Below are 23,003 nucleotides of genomic sequence, written 5' to 3' on the forward strand. Positions count from 1 at the left end.
TACCAAAGAGAGAGTTTGTTCTCAAGAAGAAGCCCTAGCTTTATTGTGGGAGTTTAATCAAAAGTAATTCAGTAGTTGCACAACACTCTCAGACAAAAAGGAGAGTTCTACCTTCATTGGGCACCCTGAACTTTCCATTCTGCACTGCACAGAAGAGTTCCTTAGCACTGATCTATTATGAAAAAAGTATTATTTTTCTCAGAACTACAGGAGCTGATTAATCATCCTTGAAGGATATCTACACAGATTCTGTTCCCCAGGAACTAAGAAAGCACACAGGCCTGAAAGCACTCAAACTACAAGTAAAGAAAAACTACTTACTACCTGTACAGCATTTGCATGAGAAGCTTTGAAATGATTCTCAGCTCAGATACACTGGTGCCAACTTTCTTTATTTGGGGAGTGGGGAAGGGACCCTCAGTGATGCTCAGAAGTTACTCCTAAGTCAGCACTCAAGATCATTTCTGGAAGTGTTTGGGGGACTTTATGGATGCTGGAGATCAAATTTAGGTCAGCCGCTTACCCTACCCACTGTACTATTTCTCTGGCCTCATGCTGGCAACTTTCTATGACACAGCTAATTCTAGGCATGCATTGGGTATTACGTTAAAATTCTACCCACAGTCATTAAAGACTTGGCATAAGTGGTGCTGTGAGCAGCACTTTCTCAGCAATATCATAGGTCATTGCTTGACTCCCAGAACCACTGGGATAATCACCTGAAACCCATTATCCTCTTATCCTATTATTATATTATCAGATAGGATGGAGATTCCAGACACCAAGTGGCAGATCATCACAGCTGGCCTGGGACTATCATTTCCAGCTTATGAAAATGTTTTAACACTTTCTGCCAGCATTCCATGATCCAGAAGGGCCAACAGTATCCTATATTATATCACAGAAACATAGTAGGAAGGTGGATTCGGAAATACACCTGGATATTTTAGCCAGGTGACCCATGAGACTGTTACCCAGCACTCCTCTAGACAGTACTTACATGAAGCCATTTCCACAGAAAAGTTGAATGATGCCAATCCATCAAGAACACATAATCAAGCAATATAGAGACAGAGGAACATGACCCCAAAAGAAAGCAAGAAGAAAATTCTGAAAAGCTCTTTAAAAAATGAACATATGTAAACGACATGCTGAAAAGTGGTAGTTACAAGGGTGTTCATTAAACTCAGAAGGACAAAAAAGGAAATGGAAAAAATACAACTAAAAGTTATAGCATTAAATAATAGAAAGAACAGGCGATATACATATAATTTAGAAGACAACAGCAGTTTTAATTAAGAAGATGTCTCTAATAAGAAAGTTCAAGACCAAAGCAATAGAATTTGCCCTACTAGGCCATTCTGTACAGTGTAATGTGTGTTGGGGGTGTGGGGGGGGGGTTCTCCAGAGCCATACCTGGCAGTACTTGAAAAGCCATATGATGTCAAACTCAGGGCCCAAGGTACACAAAGCTTGCAGCACTGGTTGACAACTATCTTCCTGGTTCTGTTTTGCATAGATAAGGTTTATTATAATCCATAATGTCCATGGTCTTTGTTAGCCAAGGTAAGAGAATATATTACTGTTATGTGCAAGAATGACTTTTGACAGCAGATGACCACATGAAACAAAAAAAAATGAGACATAAAGTAAGAAGTGAAAATACTCATCTTGATATATATTAGGATCATAGAAATGTGTAAAAACATGCAGAAATTAGAAAAGGTCACAAGTTTTGTTTTTCACTGACTATCCAGTTCACTGAGAAAGGAGTTGAGGAGAGTACACAAATATAATAAACACAATTATGAAAAATAAAGATTCAGTGTTTTCAGATGATTGCAATGATATCAACTCATCCTTTAATGACTGAACTAACTTGACACCATTGCTGTAACTGGTATTAAAGCAACATTCAAGTGTGAGCCACCAGTGGTATACACCAGCACCAAATACTCAACAACTTTTCAATGAAACTATAAAGTAAATTCTACTGGCTTAACCAGCACATTTTAGTTCCTGGTTAAAGAAGCTGAATACGATTATGTTTGTATAAGGATTACAATTTAACAGAAAAAAATTAAATCAGGTTGCCTAATTACTTCTCCTTTATACAACATATGAAACAAATGAAACATTTAAAAGGTTTAAAAAAATCTTATTTCCAGACCTATGTGGTATATGGAGCAGAATAAATTTGAATATCAACATAAAACTAGAATCAGAAAGGAAATGGCCTGTTCAGAAAATACTATTTAAACATGGAAAGATATAATAGTGCAAATGATACTTAGACCATGAGTTAAATGTTTAAATAAAATAGTAGCTATTCTATAAGTGGCTTATTTAAAAAATGACAGTTGAGGGCATTTCTCATACAAATGCTCTTCCCTGTTACATTAAACCACTTTGAGTAGCCTGACTTAACTTCCTCAGAGCCTGGCTACCCCTTCAGAGTTGATTAATAGACTCAGGGAATATCATAATGGAAAAAATAATCAATTCATAAAATTTTTACTAAATTCTGACTAAAGGGTAAGCTAATTGTAACATAGCAGCTGTACTTTAAGTACTTGAAAAATAAGATGGCAAAATTGAAATATTGAAATAGAAAAATCATGGGGCCAGAGCAATATTATGGTGGGTATGACTATTACCTGGCATGTGGACAACCCAGGTTTAATCATTGAGCTCAGAACCAGATTTAAGTCCTAAAGGCCCCCAAACAAATCAAAGTAAAAGCCTAAATTAGTCTGAAACATAGAATATTTAATCTTTTATATTTCTCATAGTATATCAAATTTCCTTGAGTGAAGATGGGGTCCAAGGAAGTGTGGGCAGTGATTTGTGGCCTGAAGTTCCTATTATCACCAATAAATCTCTGCTGTCATTTAACACTCCAGTCTTCCTGCCTTACATAGGAGGACTGGCTTGGATTATTCATGTGTTGGGAACTTGGAGTTACAGATAATTTCATTCCAGCTATGCATGTTTGTCTGGTTCAGAAGGGTGTTTCCTCCAAGCTAGAGTCTTAAATGTGAAACTGAGCTGGGCTGTGAAGTAATAAGTGACTCTGCTCTGGTTCAAGTTAAATCTGGTCCTGAGATTTAGTGCAGTAAAAGAAGCCATTTGTATAGTCAAACCATACAGGGATTTTACCAAAATTTGTGTCAAAGTCTAGTTATAAAACAGTCAGAGCCCCTTAAAATATTGGTTTGCTTTGGTGTAGTTTTGTATGTTCATTTACTTAGATGAGATGTTGCTGCAGATAGGAATGACTGGGCCAAGTGACACCTGCATCTTTTGACAAAATATTTGAAATTCAGCAGTTCACCACCTCTTTACAGCCATGCTACATTTCCATTAGCCAATAATTGGTGTGCTTTCCTTATTAAACAAAGTAAGAGTTTGTGAAAAGACAGGGGTTAAGACATTGCCTTGCACTGGGCCAACTATAATTAAATCTCCCACTGCATATTTTTTTTTTGAGCGAAACACTGAGAACAAAGCCAAGAGAGAGCCCCTGAGAACAGCTATGTATGGCATAGTTCTGTCTCCCCATAAAAATTGGGGATTCATTTGACTAAAATAGGGCTTCTTTCCTAAAGTCATAAAAATTCTTCTAAAGCTCAGTTGAGCAAAGCTACACTTTTTTTGACTTACATGTCAAAAAGTACAACATATAAATCTTTGTCACTGCTTCATTTGGGGTCTGGAGTTGCTGGTGGTACTCAGCAGCTATTCCTGGTTCTAGTGTCTCCTGATGGTGCTTGGGCAACCATATGTGGTGCCAGTAATTCCAACTGGGGTTTGCTATATGCAAGTCCAGCACCACTGTGCTCTTTTTTTTGTTTTTGTTTTTGGGCCACACCCGGAGGTGCTCAGGGGTTACTCTTGGCTGTCTGCTCAGAAATAGCTCCTGGCAGGCATGGGGGACCATATGGGACACCGGGATTTGAACCAACTACCTTAGGTCCTGGATTGGCTGCTTGCAAGGCAAACACCACTGTGCTATCTCTCTGGGCCCACCACTGTGCTCTTTTCTGTCCAGTTACTGCTTTTTCATATGCAGTTCTTGTATCTTCATTTTTCTGGAGGCAGGATAAGCTCATCCTAAAATAAGCACTGCTTTGTATTGAATTGTGTTGTGCATTTTTTAAGAACGCGATTTCTGTCAGTTTTAGCTTGATGACCTTCAATATGACCAATTCTCAATAGGTAATAGATTCTCAGCATGCATATCTCTGATAATTAGGTCAGCAAGAAAATATAAGCTGAATTATGGTCAAAATATGGAAGTATACTTTCAAGATGAATCAAAGTGGAAGAAAGGAAAGATTTGGGGGAGCAGCATGGTAGAAGATATAACTTTTTATTTTCAGTAAGTCTTTATGAAGCACTAGTGTGGGAAGAACATCTATTAAACAAGAGGGGTTTTCCAGGAAAGTTTTGGGTGACCTATATCTGAGTGAGTACTATAGCTGCAATATTAAATAACATCAAGATAGAGGTCACAGATAAATTACAGCAACTGAGCAATTCAACATGAAACCAATAACTTATTTTCTTGCTTCCTTCTTTACTTCTGTCCTTTTTGTCCTTTCCTTATGTATTTTGTCCCTTTCTTCTTTCCTTTCTTCCTTTTCCTTCCTTTCTTCTCTCCTTCCTTTTATTCTTTCTTTCTTGCCTTTTTCCTTCCGACTAGCCTCTGATGGAGACATTTCTGTCCTTTGATACTTATGACTGGTAATGGAAGTTGGGTCTAAATCATTTAATGATCTGAACATTATATTTAATTGCTTCAGAGTTCACAATGGTTCTACATATGTTTGAAATTATATATAATATAAGGCTAGTTAAACAAAATTCTAATGCTCCGTGATGGCCTCTAGAAGGGGAAAAGTAGGACTCATTAGAGTTTGGCATTAGAAGAATCCAGAAGTTGCTAATTCAAATTACTATCTAGGAATATGGGAATTGAGACTTGTTCAATGAGAATCAATATTCTATGGAGTTGTACAGTTGGAGACAAATTCTTCTCATAGATGAGAATAGTCTATGCCTGTTTATTTTTTTATTTAAACAATTGTGATTTTAAAAGTTATTAATAACTGGGCTTTAGAAGTTCAATGTTTCAGGATCAGTCTCACGACCAGAGTCAATCTCCCTTCACCAATGTTAGCAGAGTCTATGCTATGTTATGACCCCCATCCCTGCTGTTTCTATTTTTATTCAGATATATTTAGGTGTTTTCAAATTAGGAAAAAATATTTTTCCATATTATCGACAGTTAACTGGTCTTCAACTGGGCTTCAAAGCTGAGATTTCATCAAATTTTAATTATGTTACTTTTTCCTACTAAAATTCTTGGATACTTAAATTGAAGAGAGATGGCTGGACTGTTAAAATCCAAAGTTTGGTTTAGAAATTAACTGTAAACCTGACTTTGCTGTGAGCCTAAGTGCTTTCATGACAGGCTGCAATTTTAAAGTAAAAGACTAGGCCCAGAAGAATAGCCAGTTCCTAGAACTGTCCTGATGAAGATATTTAAGGTATAGGCCTCATGGTCAGATATTGGAGGCCAAACAGCAGTGGCCAGGTAGCCCGATGACACTACACCCTGGATTTAGAGATGCCTGATCACCCTGTCACACACACACACACACACACACACACACACACACACACACACACACTGAGCAGACAGCCCACCGTAACTGTTTGTCTGATGCTACATTTTAATTACAACAAATCCTGGCTCAACCTTGTATTAAGAACCAATAATTTTAAAAAGATCGATATTCAGAGGTGGGGATCCTTAAATCGAGGCTTGCAACCCTTTAAAATTTCTGAGTCAACCATTCTTAGGGTCCTCATTTCTTTAGAGATGTTGTTTCCCAATATGTTAAAATAAACTCCCTTGCATTTGCATTATTGCCTGTCTCCCTGATGGTCTTTTGGGTTGCAAATCGAACTACCAGACTTTAAAAGGATCAAGAATTGCTTTCTAGCCCTCGGTACTGTATAATGTTTCAGTATAATATCTCAAAAGTTCCATGTCCTAAAATGTTCCTTTTACAAAGAGATGTTAGCATTGATAAATAATGGAAGCTTCCAATAACTATCTCTGAATACTTGATAAACAGGGTAGACCATCACTCACTGACGTGTCAGTAGGTGCCAGCTTCCAGGATGTACTTTTGTTCTTTCCCTGCACTGGCATCAATAGCCAAACATATTAAGTCAGCAAGCATTTTTGCATTGCACTGATCAGTGGTGTTGAAGCTCTTTTACAATCTTGTAGCAATAAATCAACCAGTTCCCATAAAGGCATAAGCAGACTTTGCTAAATTGTTCTGTGAAATCAGGCTCATATACCATAGTCAATACATGCAGTCAATAGCAGATATTTTGACCTCAATTTAAAATACAGAATAAAGGTACCACGGATATAGCAAAGGTATTACAAGCATATCCTTATGTGTGTAAGACCTGGGTACAATTCCTGCCCACTCAAGGACTCTTGAGCACTACTGAGTATGAATTTACTATCCCCATGCACCTCCAACTGTGGCACTGGTGGTCTCAGGGATTTCAGAGTTCGAGCAGAACATCCTTAGACCCTCATATTGAACTGGCCTGCTCAGCTGCCCAAGTATAAGGTTTCCTGATCATTGATTGAGGATCTTCCCCTCTCCCACAGAAAAAAAAAGATAAAACAAGATTTTATTTGTACTAACAGTGCTGATAAGAATAGATGATTCTTCTTAGAAGAAAAGATAAGGAGCCCATGTAGAATAAAAGCATAAAGAAGCATTTGTAAGAATATGCACCATTCTTAAGGCATAGAGATCTAATTAAATAATAATTACAATGTGAACTACTCTGAAGATGTGTTTATATGGTACTCAAATGAAATTATTTCTTCAGGCATTAGTCAACTTAGATGAATATCAGAGAAGTGTTATTTTAAAAAAGATCCTGAAGGGCCTAATTTACTAATTTTATAAATAGACTGAAGATATAGTACAGGCTTAAAAGATACATTACTGCTGAATGGGCATTAAAATATGCTAAATTAAACTCCTCTAAGAAAACTATTAAAAGATTAAAATATAAATAGCGCTGCTTGTATTTCTAAAGCAGAAAATTTCAAGTTGAAGACTTGTACTAATAGGTAGCACCAGCCTTAATGTGAAAGTAGGTCTTTTCTAAGAATGCATGCCACTCAATCTGCCAATTTACTAAAAATTAAAAATTTGTTAGTGCTCACATTAAAGATAAGAATGACCACTTCCAATCAACATAGTAATTTCAAATTAAAATGCATTATATTAATATGTAAATTTTGATAATATGGTAGGCATAAATGCCACTTTGTAATGTACAATCAACAAACCCGATTTTTAAGTAATATTCAAAACATTTTAAATGATCCTCACATAATTACTCTACCCTGATATTTTTGCAACTGCAGAGTTGGTCTACAGAACTGAGCTTGGGAATTAGGGAGGGCGTGGGGAAGGGCTTTATGGAGCTTTGGTGGATGCAAATGGGCAGTCTGGTGGCATATGTTATGTTGAATGATGCATGAAACCATCATCAACAATATTGAAGTCACAGTACATAAACAATGTTAGAAAAATGCCATAAAACCTGTGAAAGCTATACAGTAAAATTGGTAGTAGATATTTCTAGGAAAGAGTGTTACTTAGAAGAGAGAAAAAGAAAGGTTTATCTTTGGTTTGCTGTTTCTATTGTTTTGGGGACCTTATGGGGTAATGACCGAGGTGATAGGATCCTTCTAACATGCTCTTGAGCCAACCAGAACTACGATTCAATGGGAATCAGGATGTTTGCTGTTATAAAACTAACATTTACTAAACCAGAGGATTTAGATTTCTAAGAAGAGAAATCTGAAGTCAAAGCTCCACAGATTATTGTTACTGACCTTTGAAGTTAAATGTGCCTTTCTGCTCCTTTTTCTCTTCAAAGAAACAAGAATAGCTTCCCATTTGTTTACTATTAAAGATGGTGAACCTAAAGATAATTTAAATCATAATTAGGGTTTAGTGATCAAGAAAAAATGTTTTCCATGAAAATGAAAAAACTTATCCATTGATCAAATCATTTAAAAAGGAGCTACTTTGCAAATGTACAAATTTGAAATTTAACAAAAAAGTAAAGGAAATTAAAGCAAAGAATGCCCAATCAACAAAAATATTAATTTATCCTGATTGAACCCAGCCAGGCATGACAAAATGTTATATACTTACATGTATTGGGTGTACAAGGTGCTTTCTGTCACATTGATGATATTGTTCTTAAGTATTTCATCACCTTTTTTCCAAGTCACATTTACTGATTTCAGATTACCAGATGTTGTAAATTGGCATGTAAGTTCTACATTAGACGGTCTTTCTAAAGTGATATTTTTTTCTATTGGCACATTTGAATTTTCTATAAAAAAAAGGATGTGGAAGTTAAAATTGATGACACTACAAATACAATATGTACAAGTTTAAATCAATAGCCTATATAGCTCTATTGATAATTTCTTAATGTAGAATTCTTTTGTTAGCATGACTTAGCTCCTTTTATTATTCTCTTCCATAGATACAATTGAAGAAAAAAAATTAACCTCGATAAAATATTAAGGTTCTTATTTTAATCTTTTAAAATATAAAGATGCAATAAAATAAACCTATACTGAGGTGTTTTATGCTAATAGAAAATTAAACCTTAAAACAACAAAGACATGGTAAGGAGAGTACAGAGTCACTGTTTTAACTTTAATTATTTTGACAACAGTTATTACAAGAACATTGCGTATTATATACCATTGCTCTTTCTCAGATTACATCCTGCTTAACATATGGTAGCAATTGAATAAAAGTATAGTAGTACAAGTAGTTTCAATAAAAATATTGTTAGAATGGATTTACAGAATTTAAAACATCATATAAGTATAAAGAAAATATATATACAAATGTGTATGTGTACAATGCATATCATATACATATATGTGTGCATTTTTACATCCTTTATGAAAGGATATTTAGAATCAACGTTAAAACTTTTGGACAGCAGTAAAGGAAAAATACCAAGATGCACAGCAATGTTTTCTTACCTATTTTATCACTGCTAACCAGACAGGTAGGGTGGAAAAATATTCTATTTCTAACATCCCAACAAATAATTAAAATAAAGTTTTATAAGTATTACAACTTAAGTTACAACTGCAGTGACCCATGGATTTGGCCATTTAACATCAACTTCTCCAACCATCTCAAAGAATAGATCTGTGCTTTTTATTTGTTTTTGAGCCACTCCTAGGAGTACTCAGAGGTTATTTCAGGCTCTACATACAGGAATCACTCCTGGTGGCCTTGGTGAATCATGGGCTAGGGATTAAAACCCGGTCAGCCTCATTCAAGATAATTTTCCTTTTCTGTTGTATTATCTTTTAGCCCCAGATTCGTGCATCTTTCAAGGAAGAACATCCACTACCTATTTTTTTTTTGTTAGTTGGTTGGTTAGTTGTTTATTTTTTTGTTTGTTTGGGGGCCACACCCAGTGGTGCTCAGGAGGCTTGGGGGACCATATGGGATGCCAGGAATTGAACCAGGGTCTATCAGTGTTGGCCATGTGCAAGGCAAACACCTTACCGCTGTTATCTCTCCATCTCCCCTCCCACTACCTATCTTATCTATTCCAGAAAAAAATTAAAGAAAAGGATAGGGAATATTGTCTGAAACTAAGTATGTAGGTCAAATGAATAGTTTCCAGGAAATAGGATGATTAGAAAACACATTAAACAACATTTCATAAAAAATAATAGGATTATAGGGTCCAGAGTAATAGCACAATGGTAGGGCATTTGCCTTGTACTCAGCTGACCCAGGACAGACCTGGGTTTGATCACCAACATCCCATATGGTACCCCGAGTCAGGAGCAATTTCATAGGGCAGAGCCAGGAGTAACCTCCCAGTGCCACCAGATGTGGCCCCCAAAACAAAAATAAATAAATATAACTGGATTATAAGGAAATCCTAAATGAATACTCTGATTTGTTTAAAAATAGTAAGACAATATAGAGAAATAAAAAAATGTTAAGATACTTAAAAAATTCATTTTTAGAAACGTGGTACAGTGGGTAGGGCATTTACCTTGCATGCAGCAAACCCAGGTTCAATCTCAGGCACCCCATATAGTTCCCCTAAGCACACCAGGGTTGTCTCTGACCACAGAGCCAGGAGTAAACCTTGGGTTTATTCCACATTTCTGGGTGTGTACCCAACCAAAAGTATTAAATAAGTAAAGTTTAATATACTGGATTACAACTATAGAAATAAAAGGTTAAATAACTTGTTTAAATACACACAAAAATTAAAGATAAACAAGAAAGTGACAAAAATGAGAAAAAGGAAAGCTTATTTTGATGGCATTATAAAGACAAATTTACTGGGGCAGGAGAGATAGTATAGTTGGTAAGAAAGTTGCCTTGTACATGACTGACTGACCCATGTTCAAATCCCAGAACCTGAATTGTTGCCCCAAGTTCTTCCAGGAGTGATTTGAGTACAGAGCCCGAAGTGCTGAGCATAACCAGGTGAACCCCAAAAACAAAATAAGTAAGTAATAAACACATTTCACAACATGTGCTCAATGGCTTGATATCACCTAAAATGGAATAAGGAGCCCAAAATACGGCTTAAAATAAAAAGGATAACATTTTTAATTTTATTTTAAAAAGTCTACAAAAATGCTTCCTTAGGCAGTGGCCAGGTGCACTGTTTGCAAACAGTAAAGTATAGCTTTATGAAGTGCTTTGTGTGCACATGCTTGAAATAAAGGCTTTTGTAATCTCCAAATTGCTGAATTGGATTTTATTCTCTAAAAACAAACAAATGGGAAAAAAAAAAAAAACAGTCCTAGGTACAGGAAGATTTTAACAAGCTTTAATTGAAGGAGGTTGGGAGTTAGCAGGGAGTACTTAATTGGTATGACTGAAGGATTTTACACATCAGTGCATTTATTTTTTTCATCTACTACAAGTCAGAAACAATACTGGATACTAATCATTGGAGAAAATGTCACTATATATATATATGATATAAATATTAGAACTTCTTTTCTATTCAAAATTTTCTCACTTCTCTTTATCTCTGGGGTACCTTAATCTTAAGTCTTACTGATGAATATTAACTAAATTTAAAATAGCAATCATTTTAAAATTTATAAAGGCAGGAAATTGTTATATAACTATTATCAACATGTTATATGTAGTTTTATTTTTTTAAAAAATAGCATACATGGGCCCGGAGAGATAGCACAGCGGCGTTTGCCTTGCAAGCAGCCGATACAGGACAAAGGTGGTTGGTTCGAATCCTGGTGTCCCATATGGTCCCCCCGTGCCTGCCAGGAGCTATTTCTGAGCAGACAGCCAGGAGTAACCCCTGAGCACTGCCGGGTGTGACCCAAAAACTAAAAAAAAAAAGAAAAAAAAATAGCATACAAATATATACATTTCACCAGGCCCTCAATTCTACTTTCAAAAAGGCTTTATTTGCAAAGCTCTTCACTCTTTGAAGACTTCCTTCCTGATTCTCATACTCTTAGTTCTCTGTGTCCACAACCTGGCTATCACATAAGTACTTCAAATACAATACAGAAAAAGAAAGTGTATTTGCCTTCTTTCCCACAGAGATGCACCAAATCATAGACATAATTAAGCTGATTCAGTCTCTAAATATGAAATCTTACCAGTTTTCTCCAATACTCATTACTCTAGGTCTTTGATATGACTCAGGAACAAGGACCCCAAACTGTATGTAGTATTTCACTCACTTGATTGCTTGAAGTTGAAAGAGTGTGAAGAAATTACAGAATTAGGAAGGTTACTATGACTTTTCCTCTCCTTTCCCTTGCCCCCCCCCTCCAAAAAAAAATCAGAAGTTTTTTGATGTAGTTCTCTCTACTACACTTGATCAAAGGGGCGCTTTTAAGTCCAAAGAGGAAAGAAACCTAGTAAAGTCCTAAAAATGCTTTATTTCCTGTAATTCAGATGCTGTTATATCCTACTATGTCTGTACACTCATCAAACCTAGCATAAAATTCTCAGGTTTAAAATTGTTTCTTCACAGGGCCAGAGCTATAGCATAGCTGTAAGGTGCCTTGCATGCAGCCAACCCTGGGATGAACAGATTGAATCCCCAGCATCCCATATGGTCCCCCAAGCTTGCCAGGAGCAGAGCCAGGAGTGAACCCTGACCACCGGATGTGGCCCAAAAACAAATATATATATATAATATATATTATATTATATATTATATTATTATATATATTATATATATTATATTATATATTATATATAAATATATATATAATAAACAAATATATATATTCTTTAGATCTTCATTTCCTATGAAGACTGTTTCTCACAAACCTTTTATGAACAAAAAAAATTATTCTACTCCTGTAATCTTTATCAATTTTAATTTCAGACCCAGTTAAGACATTTAACTGCTTAACAGAAAACCTTCCTCACTTCTACCTTCATTGTCTTCACCATTGCAGAAGGACTGAATGACCTACATTCTCTTGTTATGGTTTTTCTTGCTCTGTTTTCTCTTCCTGTATTTTTTGTATTTTTTGTAACATCAGAATCTGCTTGTAGAGTAAAACTTAGATATTTAACCTGATTTACTAAAGGCCTTCCTCCACAGATTTTTAAGTGTTAAATATAATATCATTATCAATAGGCAAAGTGTGGTAAAATAGGCCTCTATAACTTTTTTTTAAAAAAAACTAAAATAAAAAATGAAATACTTGTAAACACCTCCCTCATCTCTCCATTTCACCAGTTTCTGAATACTATCTGAATACTATCATTCTATTCTTTATTCTATGCATTTGCCCATTTTATATACCCTAATAGCCAAGACATAAAAACACAACACACATCCATTAGTGGATGAAGAACACAAATATATATAAATAAATATATATGTACACATAATAAAACATATGTATAGATAGATACACACACATATGTAGATAAGTACACAAATGGAATATCACTCAACATTAAGAATAATGAAGGAGGGCCCGGAGAGATAGCACAGCGGTGTTTGCCTTGCAAGCAACCGATCCAGGACCAAAGGTGGTTGGTTCGAATACCGGTGTCCCATATGGTCCCCCGTGCCTGCCAGGAGCTATTTCTGAGCAGACAGCCAGGAGTAACCCCTGAGCACTGCCGGGTGTGGCCCAAAAAAACAAAACAAAACAAAACAAAAAAAAAAACAAAACAAAACAAAAAAAAAAGAATAATGAAGGAACTGCAAATTTGTTCAAAAGCCTTAAAGATTCAGAAAAGAAAAGAAAAAAAAAGACCTGAGAGATAGTACAACATGCAGGGTACTTGCCTTGCAGAAGGCCAGCCAGGTTTTGACCCCTAGTACACACATTCCTCTCCAAACCCACTAGGAGTGATCCATGAGCACCATCATATGTGGTCCCCAAAGAGAAAATATATATTTTCAGTTACAAGTGAAATAAACAAGCATGATGCCGCCCATATTGGTTGGGGTGTGTAAAATATTTTTTAATTTCTGCTTTTAACAATTACTATTTGGAAAAATGTCTTTATTCTGATAGTGTAGAATTCTTAAAGGCTGGCTGGTTGATCTACTGATGACTATGTGGAAATCTTAAATCACAGAGATTAAAGGGATTGAACTACATGAAATCTTTAGGAAACATATCCACCTTGTGCAAACATCACTAAAATACTGATTACAGAAACAAGTTTTAGACATTAGAGATATTTCTCCAGGTCTGAGCTGAATATCACACATTCTAGCTGGCTAATAATCAGGTCTTGGCTCAGTATTATAGCAATACGTGCAAACATCACTAATCAGTCCTACTTCACAATGAGAAAGCTGCTGCTTAGAGAGTTTGTCCTAATAACCCAAGTAAGATGACAGAGCCTCAAACTTAGGTGTAGTTGAGTCTGATTCCCACACTCAATAATATAAACCAAGTCTCAAGACATGAAATGACATTTTCAGGACAGTATAATTATCCTAATCCTCATTCCCAAATTATTGAACCAAGATATTTTTTAAATAATGAAAATATTAATAAGAGAGAAAAACTACTAATGGTAGCAATATGACATGACTAATAGATGAATAGTATGGCCAGCATATTTAAACATTCACATAGTCAACTAAAATACTTCATTTACATAATTAAAATGGAAAGGTGACATTTCTTTGTGGCAGGCCATCCTCCGAGTACTAAATGTTATCTAACCATTTCTTACAATGGTTTTCAGCTACTTCTGAAGTTTGTTTCCCTTTCCCTATAGAAACCAAAAGCATCAAAACTGTTCAGAGACTGAGAAAGAAGATAATTCAGTGGGTTGGAGCACATACTGTGCAGCAGGAGTATGGTTCTGTAATGAGCAGACACTTGGGGAGTTGCTCCAGAGTACCACTGAGCACAGTAATAAATATACACAATAAAAATGCATTATTTGTTCTAGCATGAAAGTGTTTTATGTTTAGCCAGAAAACTAACATGTATGCTAAACTCTATGGGAAATAATTTAACTTCCTAGAACTCCCTCCAGTGGGACAAATACATTTCTGCTCTTTTGGAGTGCTGCAAATCTATCCAGCAAATCTATATTTCTTTTTTTTTCTGTTTTACTTTCCTCTTTTTTTTCTTTTTGGGCCACACATAGCGGCTGCATTCAGGGTTTACACCTGGCTCTGCGTTTAGGAGTCATTCCTGGCAGGCTCAGAGACTATATGGGATGCTAGGGATCTAACCTGCCTCTGTCCCAGTTGGCAGCATGCAAGACAAACATCCTACCGCTGTGCTATCCCTCAGGCCCAGATCTGCATTTCTAAGGTCACAAGCATTTTTATCTGCTTTTTTCTAAATTATTGTTCCTTAAAAGCACTCAGTCATTTTCATCTGCCTAAATACTCTCTTATTTCCATAATGGTTAATTTTATAATATCTCTTAATATCTAATTTAAAAAGTATATCTGGGACCAGGGTAATGGTACAGCTGGCAGTGCATTTGCATTGCACACACCAACCCAGGTTCGATCCTGGCATCCCATATCATCCCCCCGAGTCCTGCTAGGATTTATCTCTGAGTACTGAGATAGCAGTAAACCCTGAACACTGCTAGATGTGCAGCCTCCAAATAGGTATGTATATTTTGAGAAAACTTAAATTTATACAATAAACACTACAGCATGACTAGGAAAGAAAAAGAAAAAGCGACAAAAAAGAATGCTGGTTGCTATAATAAAATCAGTCAATCAGAGCCAGACCTACAATGGGTAGGGCAGTGCATATGCCTTGTACCCGGCTGACCAGAGTTTGATCCTCAGTACCTCTTGTCAGGAGTGTTCTTTGAGCATAGATCCAGGATCTTCTAAGATCTAAGCACTTCCTGGTATGGCCCCAAAACCAAAAACATAAAAATAAAATAAAATCAGTGACTTCTACATATTGACATTTGGAAGCTAAGTAGATAGAAATGAAAAGAATCCATGATCAAAAGATAAATTGTAGGAGCCAGAGTGATAGCACAGCAGGTAGGGCATTTGCCTTCCTTGTGGCCAGCCTGAATTCAATTCCTGGCATCTCATTTAGTCCCTACTCTCCCATATGGTCCAGGAGTGATTTGTACAGAGCCAGGATTAACGCCAGAATGCCATTGGCATTGACCTGCCCCCCAAAACAAAAAAAAACATAACAAAAATAGATCAATTTTATGCAACCCAGCAACTTGATCCTTAGGTACTACTTGATCCTCACAAACCTCAGGGAATGGTGCTTGAGCAGTGGCTGGGGTGGCAGCCAAAATAAATCCATATAAATTAAAATTCCAGTGATATCAGACAGTTAAAGAATTCCTTTATTTCCAGTCAAGTCAATTATACTTTAACAAATATATTAAGAGGCATTTCTTTAGACATTTCTAAAACAAACTTATTTGGGAAAGCAATTAAAAAAACTTAGTCTTGTTTTTTAAACTTTCCATAGTCCTAAAATTAATGTTTCCTTACAATAGGTATAATTGAAACTAAAGATTAATTTGAATCTTAAGAACTATCGCCTAATAAAATGGTTGCTATCAAGGTCCCTGGCACCCCTGACAAACGTAAGCACAGGTACTGGGTGTTTACTTTATCTCTTTGAGCATCTCAACACAATATGCAGATTGGAAGTTTAATTAACAGGATCACTACATATATATAAAATAATATGTAGGCTCACTACATATATTGCTGTTGGATTAAATTAAAACATATTTAAAAAATATACATAGCACATATTTAGGATCATGTCCCATTAAGGTCAATTACAAGATTTAAAAAAATGCAAGACCAGTAAACTATCAAAGGTCACATATCTTTCTCCTAGGCATATGACCCAAGGTGTCCTATCTCAAATAACTAAGGTTTTGCTAAAAGCTGATGAACAAAGGATGTTATCTCTTCCCAAATCTACAACTATTAAATTATGTTTCAATCCATTCATCCATCTCCCAATATCTGGAAAGAAAGGTAAAATAAGAAGTAATAGCAGGGACCGTAACAATAGCACAGCAGATAGAGGGTTTGCTTTGCATGTGGTAGACCAGGGTTTGACCAGAGTTCAGTACCCAGCATCCTATATGGTCCCCTGAGCCTGCCAGGAGTGATTTTTGAGTGCAGAACCAGGAGTGTACCCTGAGCACCACCTGGTATGACCCCAAAACAAAACAAAACAAAAAAAGAAGTACTAACATAAAAAGTAATAAGAGCAATTCAAAACAAGCATGTCATAACTAAATCAGATTAAAAATTTGTACTGTGACAGCTGTAACTAAGTCTATGGTGTTTAACATAAATATTTCCAATGTAAAGTCTCTATTTCAGGAAAGGCTTTTCCTAATACTAAACTTTTTGATGAGATGCCACCAAAACAATCACCGACATCAAAATACTGTGATTCTAAGGAGCTTTAACTTCGTGAGTGAAAGTCAAATATTTTCTCTCATCAAATCAGTGTTAAAGAGACACTTTAAATATCTATTACAGTGGATCCACAAGTACCTCAGAATCAAAGAATAAAAAAAGGCATTTTTCTTTCATGGGGACAAGTAAACAGGGTAGCAGGGATCTTTTTTTTTTTTTTTAAGAGGAAATCAGGTAAACTAATGAGTGGAAACAGATGGCAAGAGTAGACTATGGTGTTGCGTGCAGAGCTTGTTCAGATATGCCAAAACTCAGGGGCTGAGAAAAAGAACAAGTCAAGGCTGAGGCAGAGGGAGGGGAAGTAATCAGCATCTGGGAACACTCAGTCTCTTTATAACAACAGGAGTACTAGTTTTAATAGCAATATCAGAATAAAAGAGTGAACAGGAAGTGAACCAAGCAGGTTCCATAAGTAAATAACCAGTCTGGCATAAACTACAAAAATGTGCCTCCTTCTCTTGCTCAGGGCACCTGCCCCTGTTTCACTGAGCACTAGCTGTGCTTGGAAAGTGAGCTAAGAACTGCTGCCAATCTACTGGTTGGCTGCTCAAAGGCTCAGCAAATTTAAGACTTTAAACAAATCACTATCAAATGTTTCAGCCAAACACTGAAAACCAACTTTAACATCCAAAAAGTGAAATAACAGGTATAACATTGGAGAGTTATAATAGACTTAAACATGAATAAACTTCCAATGTTGGACTCCAAGCATTTGGAAACAAACAAGAGTTGCACAATGGCAAAACAGGGCAGGAATCTCAGGCTTCGGGTGGGGCGGGAAAAGGGGGAGACAGCCCTTTTATTTTACTATACAGAACAGGCCCACTGTTCTTGGCTTGTGGACAGTTAGAAACTGCATATATAAATAAATGTGGTGCTTCACTTATAGACAGGCTTAGAATATTTTACGATACCATTATCCATTCTATGTTATTGAAACAGGCAACAATACCTACTCTTACAACTAAAAAATTTTTGGATTACTTTTCAAAGTAATAAAATCTAAAACTGTGGACCAGGAAACCGCTGAATTCTATTATATATTTCTTTTTAATTGTTACATAGCATTTCGTTCACTCCTTGTTATTCTCTTTAATTTCTCTATCTATATGTCTCCAATGGGCACATAAATTCTCCTTTCAATACAGCACACTTTGTATAGATGTACTAGAAAGAAGTCAGGAAAATATGAGGATCTTCAAATTAAATCAAACCCTCCCTTCTTGCCTGGTGTCTCTCTACTAAGAGTCTTCGCCCTCTCCTTCTGGACTAGCAGCCTTTCCCTGCAGAGAACACATATCCTCATTCATTATCTTCCCACCACACATTAAGAAACACTAATAGGCTTGGGTTAATACCGTAGGAGGCACAAAGCAGTGACATAAGTGAAAATGCAAAGTCATCTGGGTGTGCTATTATGTGAAATATGGTATATTTACCAGTCAGGGATATGTTATGACTCTCCAAGGAAAAGTTGGAATATTTTGCCATCATTTCATCTCGGATTTGAAGACTTGTAAAAGTTGAAGCTGGAAGAAATAAAGAATATGTAATCACACATGAGTAGAAAGATTAAATGACAATCTGAAAACTAGTTTGTAATGGTTGAAACTCTATTTTATACTATTAATGAAAGTAATGTTTTCAGGAAGAATTGATTAATTAGATCATATATTCTATAAAGATTGAGAAATTCAGTGATGATAATGTGACCAAATTTTCCATCTTTTCCCTAATTTTTTTTAACTAAAAACTTACTAATTTATATCAAATAGTTACATTTTCTTAGCTTACAATTTGTGGGGTTTTTTGTAAAAGGTATTTTTCCTTTAAGTGCAGACAGTGAAGAATTAAATAAAAGTGACAGAAAGGGGGAGGAAAGAAGAGAACAAAAAGGGACAAACAGACCATACAAAAGGATATAAAGAACAAAATAGAGAATATTTGGCACCAGAGGGCAGAAAAGATAAAAGAGATACAGTGAGGATTTGTGACATTTATTTTCAAGCCAAAATCCAATTCGATAGTCCATTCCAGTGACAGCTGGCCATGTCTTCTACCAAACTGACCTTCAGTTTTCCTTTATCACCTTTTTTGAAAATGCTCATGAAAGCAAGGTTTACACTTCTACCTCTCCCACTCTCCTCAAAACTGTTTTGCTGAGGAATCAACTCAGCAACTGACCCTGCTTTCTCTCTCACAGGAGGGCATCCAATCTTTCCTTCCACAAAAAGCCCACCTCCAACAACCTGAGAAGAGGGGGAGGTTATTGTAAACATGACTGCATTCTTTCAACATTTCATTCTACTTAAACAAAACCTGGGTTTTTTGTTTGTTTGTTTGTTTGTTTGGCTTCAACTTTTAAATGCTTTGCCCAGAAATTACTTCCAATACTTTCCTATTCTTAGGTATAAGAAAAATAATACCAAAGCTAGTGATTACTTCTGCTGCTTAGGCTTAATACATAACCTTTACAATATTGCCTAATAAAAAAAAAATCTACCTGGCATAATTTACCTCTTACGAAGGAAAACTTCAAATATTTTGTTAATTCTAATGTACCTTTGAAGCTGGGATGCATTTTCCCATAAAATAATAATCATTCGGTGAAAGACTGTGAGTGTGACCTGTCTATGTCTGTCTACTGTCCTCTTGCGTGAAACTCTTGCGAGTGGGGCAAAAAGAGCCTCCAGAAACCTCGCTCGCCCAGACGCCATTTTCAGGGAGGGACTTCAGAGCATAAAAACCGGCTAAGCTTTGCAAAAGCTGGCTCCCTGTGTGTGACACCAGGCGGGGAAAATCCGCGAAAGTACACCGGCCCAGTGGGGCTCAGCTGTGAAAGACTGTGAGTGTGACCTGTCTATGTCTGTCTACTGTCCTCTTGCGTGAAACTCTTGCGAGTGGGGCAAAAAGAGGCTCAGAGGAGCACGGCCGCTCCGCTTCGCTACGCCGTGCACTCTTTCTAAGGAAAGAACTCCATTGCAACAAGAAGGAAAAATCACACTAAGAACGGCGCTATATCACAGAAGCAAACATTTCTCTCTGGACTGTCTTCTCTGTTGCATGCTCGGGCCTAAGATTTGACCCAGTGTGAGGCTTCATCCACGGAGGACTCCCCTCCCTTAGAGGCAAGTCAGCCCATCCAGAAAGGGAGGAGCCAGAGGAGTGTGCTGCCTACATCATATAGACAATGAATACCACCACAACACGTAGAAAAACCCACAATACAAGTGTGACAATGGGGAAACAACGCAGGCCAGCATCAGACATAGAGAATGAAGATGACAATTCTGAGGACCAGATAATGACTGAACAACTAATCAACCTCTCAGATAAGGACTTTAGACTAGCAATATGGAAGGTGCTCAACAGACTCCAAGAAACCATGGATCGAGTTGAACAGAACACTAATAAGAACCAAGAAAATATGAAGGCAGAAATGACAAAACTCCAAACTGAAATAACATGTCAACTAACAGGACTGAAAAAGTCAGTAAACGAAGTGAATGACAAAATGGATAAGCTCTGGGACAGGGTATCAGAAGCTGAGAATAGACTTGGTGCTGTGGAAGATGAGATACATAACAATTCCATACAGCAGGAGAGATTGGACAAAAAACTTAAAGCAAATGAGCAGACAATGGAAAAATTAGTCAAAGAATGGGAACAGACGAAAATAGAAGTCTATGATAAGATCAACAGAAACAACTTAAGAATCATTGGAGTCCCAGAGACCCAGGAAGAAAATTTCCAGGAAGAATCAATGGTCAAGAACATCATTAAAGAGAAACTTCCAGAGCTAAAGAATATATGTGATCAAATCCTGCATGCCCGAAGAGTACCAACCAAAAGAGACCCCAGAAAAACCACCCCAAGACACATCCTAGTCACAATGACAAATCCCACAGATAGAGACAGAATTCTGAAAACAGCAAGATCAAAAGGGGAAATCATGTTCAAGCAAGCTTCCCTGAGATTTACAGCAGACCTGTCACCAGAAACGCTCAATGCCAGAAAGCAGTGGTGGGATATTGTGACAAGACTGAATGAAATGAATGCTTCACCCAGAATACTATACCCAGCAAAACTCACTTTCCGGTTTGATGGAAGAATACATGGTTTCACAGACAAAAAACAGCTCAGAAACTTCACAGACACAAAACCAGTCTTAAGAGAAAAACTGAAAGACCTAATCTAAGACAAGACTACCCAAAAGACACACCAAATTTTGAAATAAAGATGGCGTTAAATCCCAGGACAATTCTTTCTCTCAACGTCAATGGACTAAATGCACCAGTTAAGAAACACAGAGTGGCTAAATGGATCAAAAAACTCAATCCAACCTTCTGCTGCCTACAAGAAACGCACCTGAATAGTCAGAACAAACATAGACTCAAAATAAAAGGCTGGAGAAAAGTTATCCAAGCAAACAACACCCATAAAAAAGTTGGAGTGGCCATACTAATATCAGATAATGCAAACTTTATACTCAGGAAGGTTGTAAGGGACAAAGACGGACATTTTATATTAATCAAGGGGTACGTAGAGCAGGAAGAATTCACTCTCCTAAACATATATGCACCGAATGAGGGGCCAGCAAAATATTTAATACAACTGTTGACAAATCTGAAAAATAATATCAACAACAACACAATAATTGTGGGGGACCTTAACACGGCTTTGTCAACACTGGACAGGTCAACCAGACTGAAACCCAACAAGAATATACTAGACCTGAGGAGAGAAATGGAAGAAAGAGGCCTAGTGGATATATATAGGACACTCCATCCCCAGAAACCTGGATACACATTCTTCTCCAATGTACATGGGACATTCTCCAGGATAGACTACATGCTGGCACATAAAACATACCTCCATAAGATCAAGAGGATAGAAATTTTGCAGACTACCTTCGCTGACCACAAGGCTCTGAAATTATTTGTGAACTCCAAAGGGACTCAGAAGAAACACTTTAACACCTGGAAGTTAAACAGCCTCATGCTCAATAACCAGTGGGTCCGAGATGAAATCAAGGAGGAAATAAAAAGGTTCCTGGAAACAAATGACAATGAAGACACAAACTCTCAGAACTTATGGGACACAGCAAAAGCAGTACTGAGAGGAAAATTTATAGCTTTGCAAGCACACATCAGGAAGGAAGAAGGAGCTTACCTGAGTAGCTTAATGACACAGCTAATAGAACTAGAAAATGCTCAACAAAAGGACCCAAGAATAGGAAGACAGAAGGAAATAACAAAGTTGAGAGCAGAAATCAACGAAGTGGAAACTCAAAAAACAATCCGAAAGATCAACGAAAGCAGAAGTTGGTTCTTTGAAAAAATAAACAAGATTGATAGACCACTGGCAAACCTAACAAAGAAAGAGAGAGAGAAAAACTTGATAACTCGTATCAGGAATGAAAAAGGAGAGATCACTACTGATATGACAGAGATTCAAAGGGTAATCAGAAACTACTTTGAAAAACTCTACGCCACTAAAAATGAGAACCTGGAAGAAATGGATAAATTCTTGGACTCTTATAATCTTCCACGCTTGAACGAAGAGGATGTAGCATATCTAAACACCCCCATCACCATTGATGAAATTAAAACAGTAATCAAATGTCTGCCGAAAAACAAAAGCCCAGGTCCAGATGGATTCACTAATGAATTCTATCAAACTTTCCAAGAGGAACTACTGCCAATCTTGGCAAGACTCTTTCATGAAATTGAACAAACAGAAACACTTCCAAATAGCTTTTATGAAGCCAACATCACCTTGATACCTAAACCAGACAGAGACGCTACCAAAAAAGAAAATTACAGACCAATATCACTGATGAATGCAGATGCAAAGATCCTCAACAAAATCCTGGCAAATAGGATTCAATGCCTCGTTAAGAAGATCATCCACTACGATCAAGTAGGTTTCATCCCAGGAATGCAAGG

General features: G+C 36.7%; 1 protein-coding gene across 1 annotated transcript in view; it reads right to left on the minus strand.

The window, feature by feature from the left end:
- Positions 1 to 23,003, minus strand: part of EMB (embigin) — a 51,988-nt gene that overhangs the window by 13,510 nt on the left and 15,475 nt on the right. The window contains exons 2-4 of the mRNA XM_049768370.1: positions 18,495 to 18,584; positions 8,277 to 8,460; positions 7,952 to 8,040 (exon numbers count right to left, since the gene is read on the minus strand). Coding sequence (XP_049624327.1) covers positions 7,952 to 8,040; positions 8,277 to 8,460; positions 18,495 to 18,584 — 363 coding nt within the window. The remainder of the gene's footprint in view (positions 1 to 7,951; positions 8,041 to 8,276; positions 8,461 to 18,494; positions 18,585 to 23,003) is intronic.

Source organism: Suncus etruscus, chromosome 2, assembly GCF_024139225.1.
Source record: "Suncus etruscus isolate mSunEtr1 chromosome 2, mSunEtr1.pri.cur, whole genome shotgun sequence".
Lineage (NCBI taxonomy): Eukaryota > Metazoa > Chordata > Mammalia > Eulipotyphla > Soricidae > Suncus > Suncus etruscus.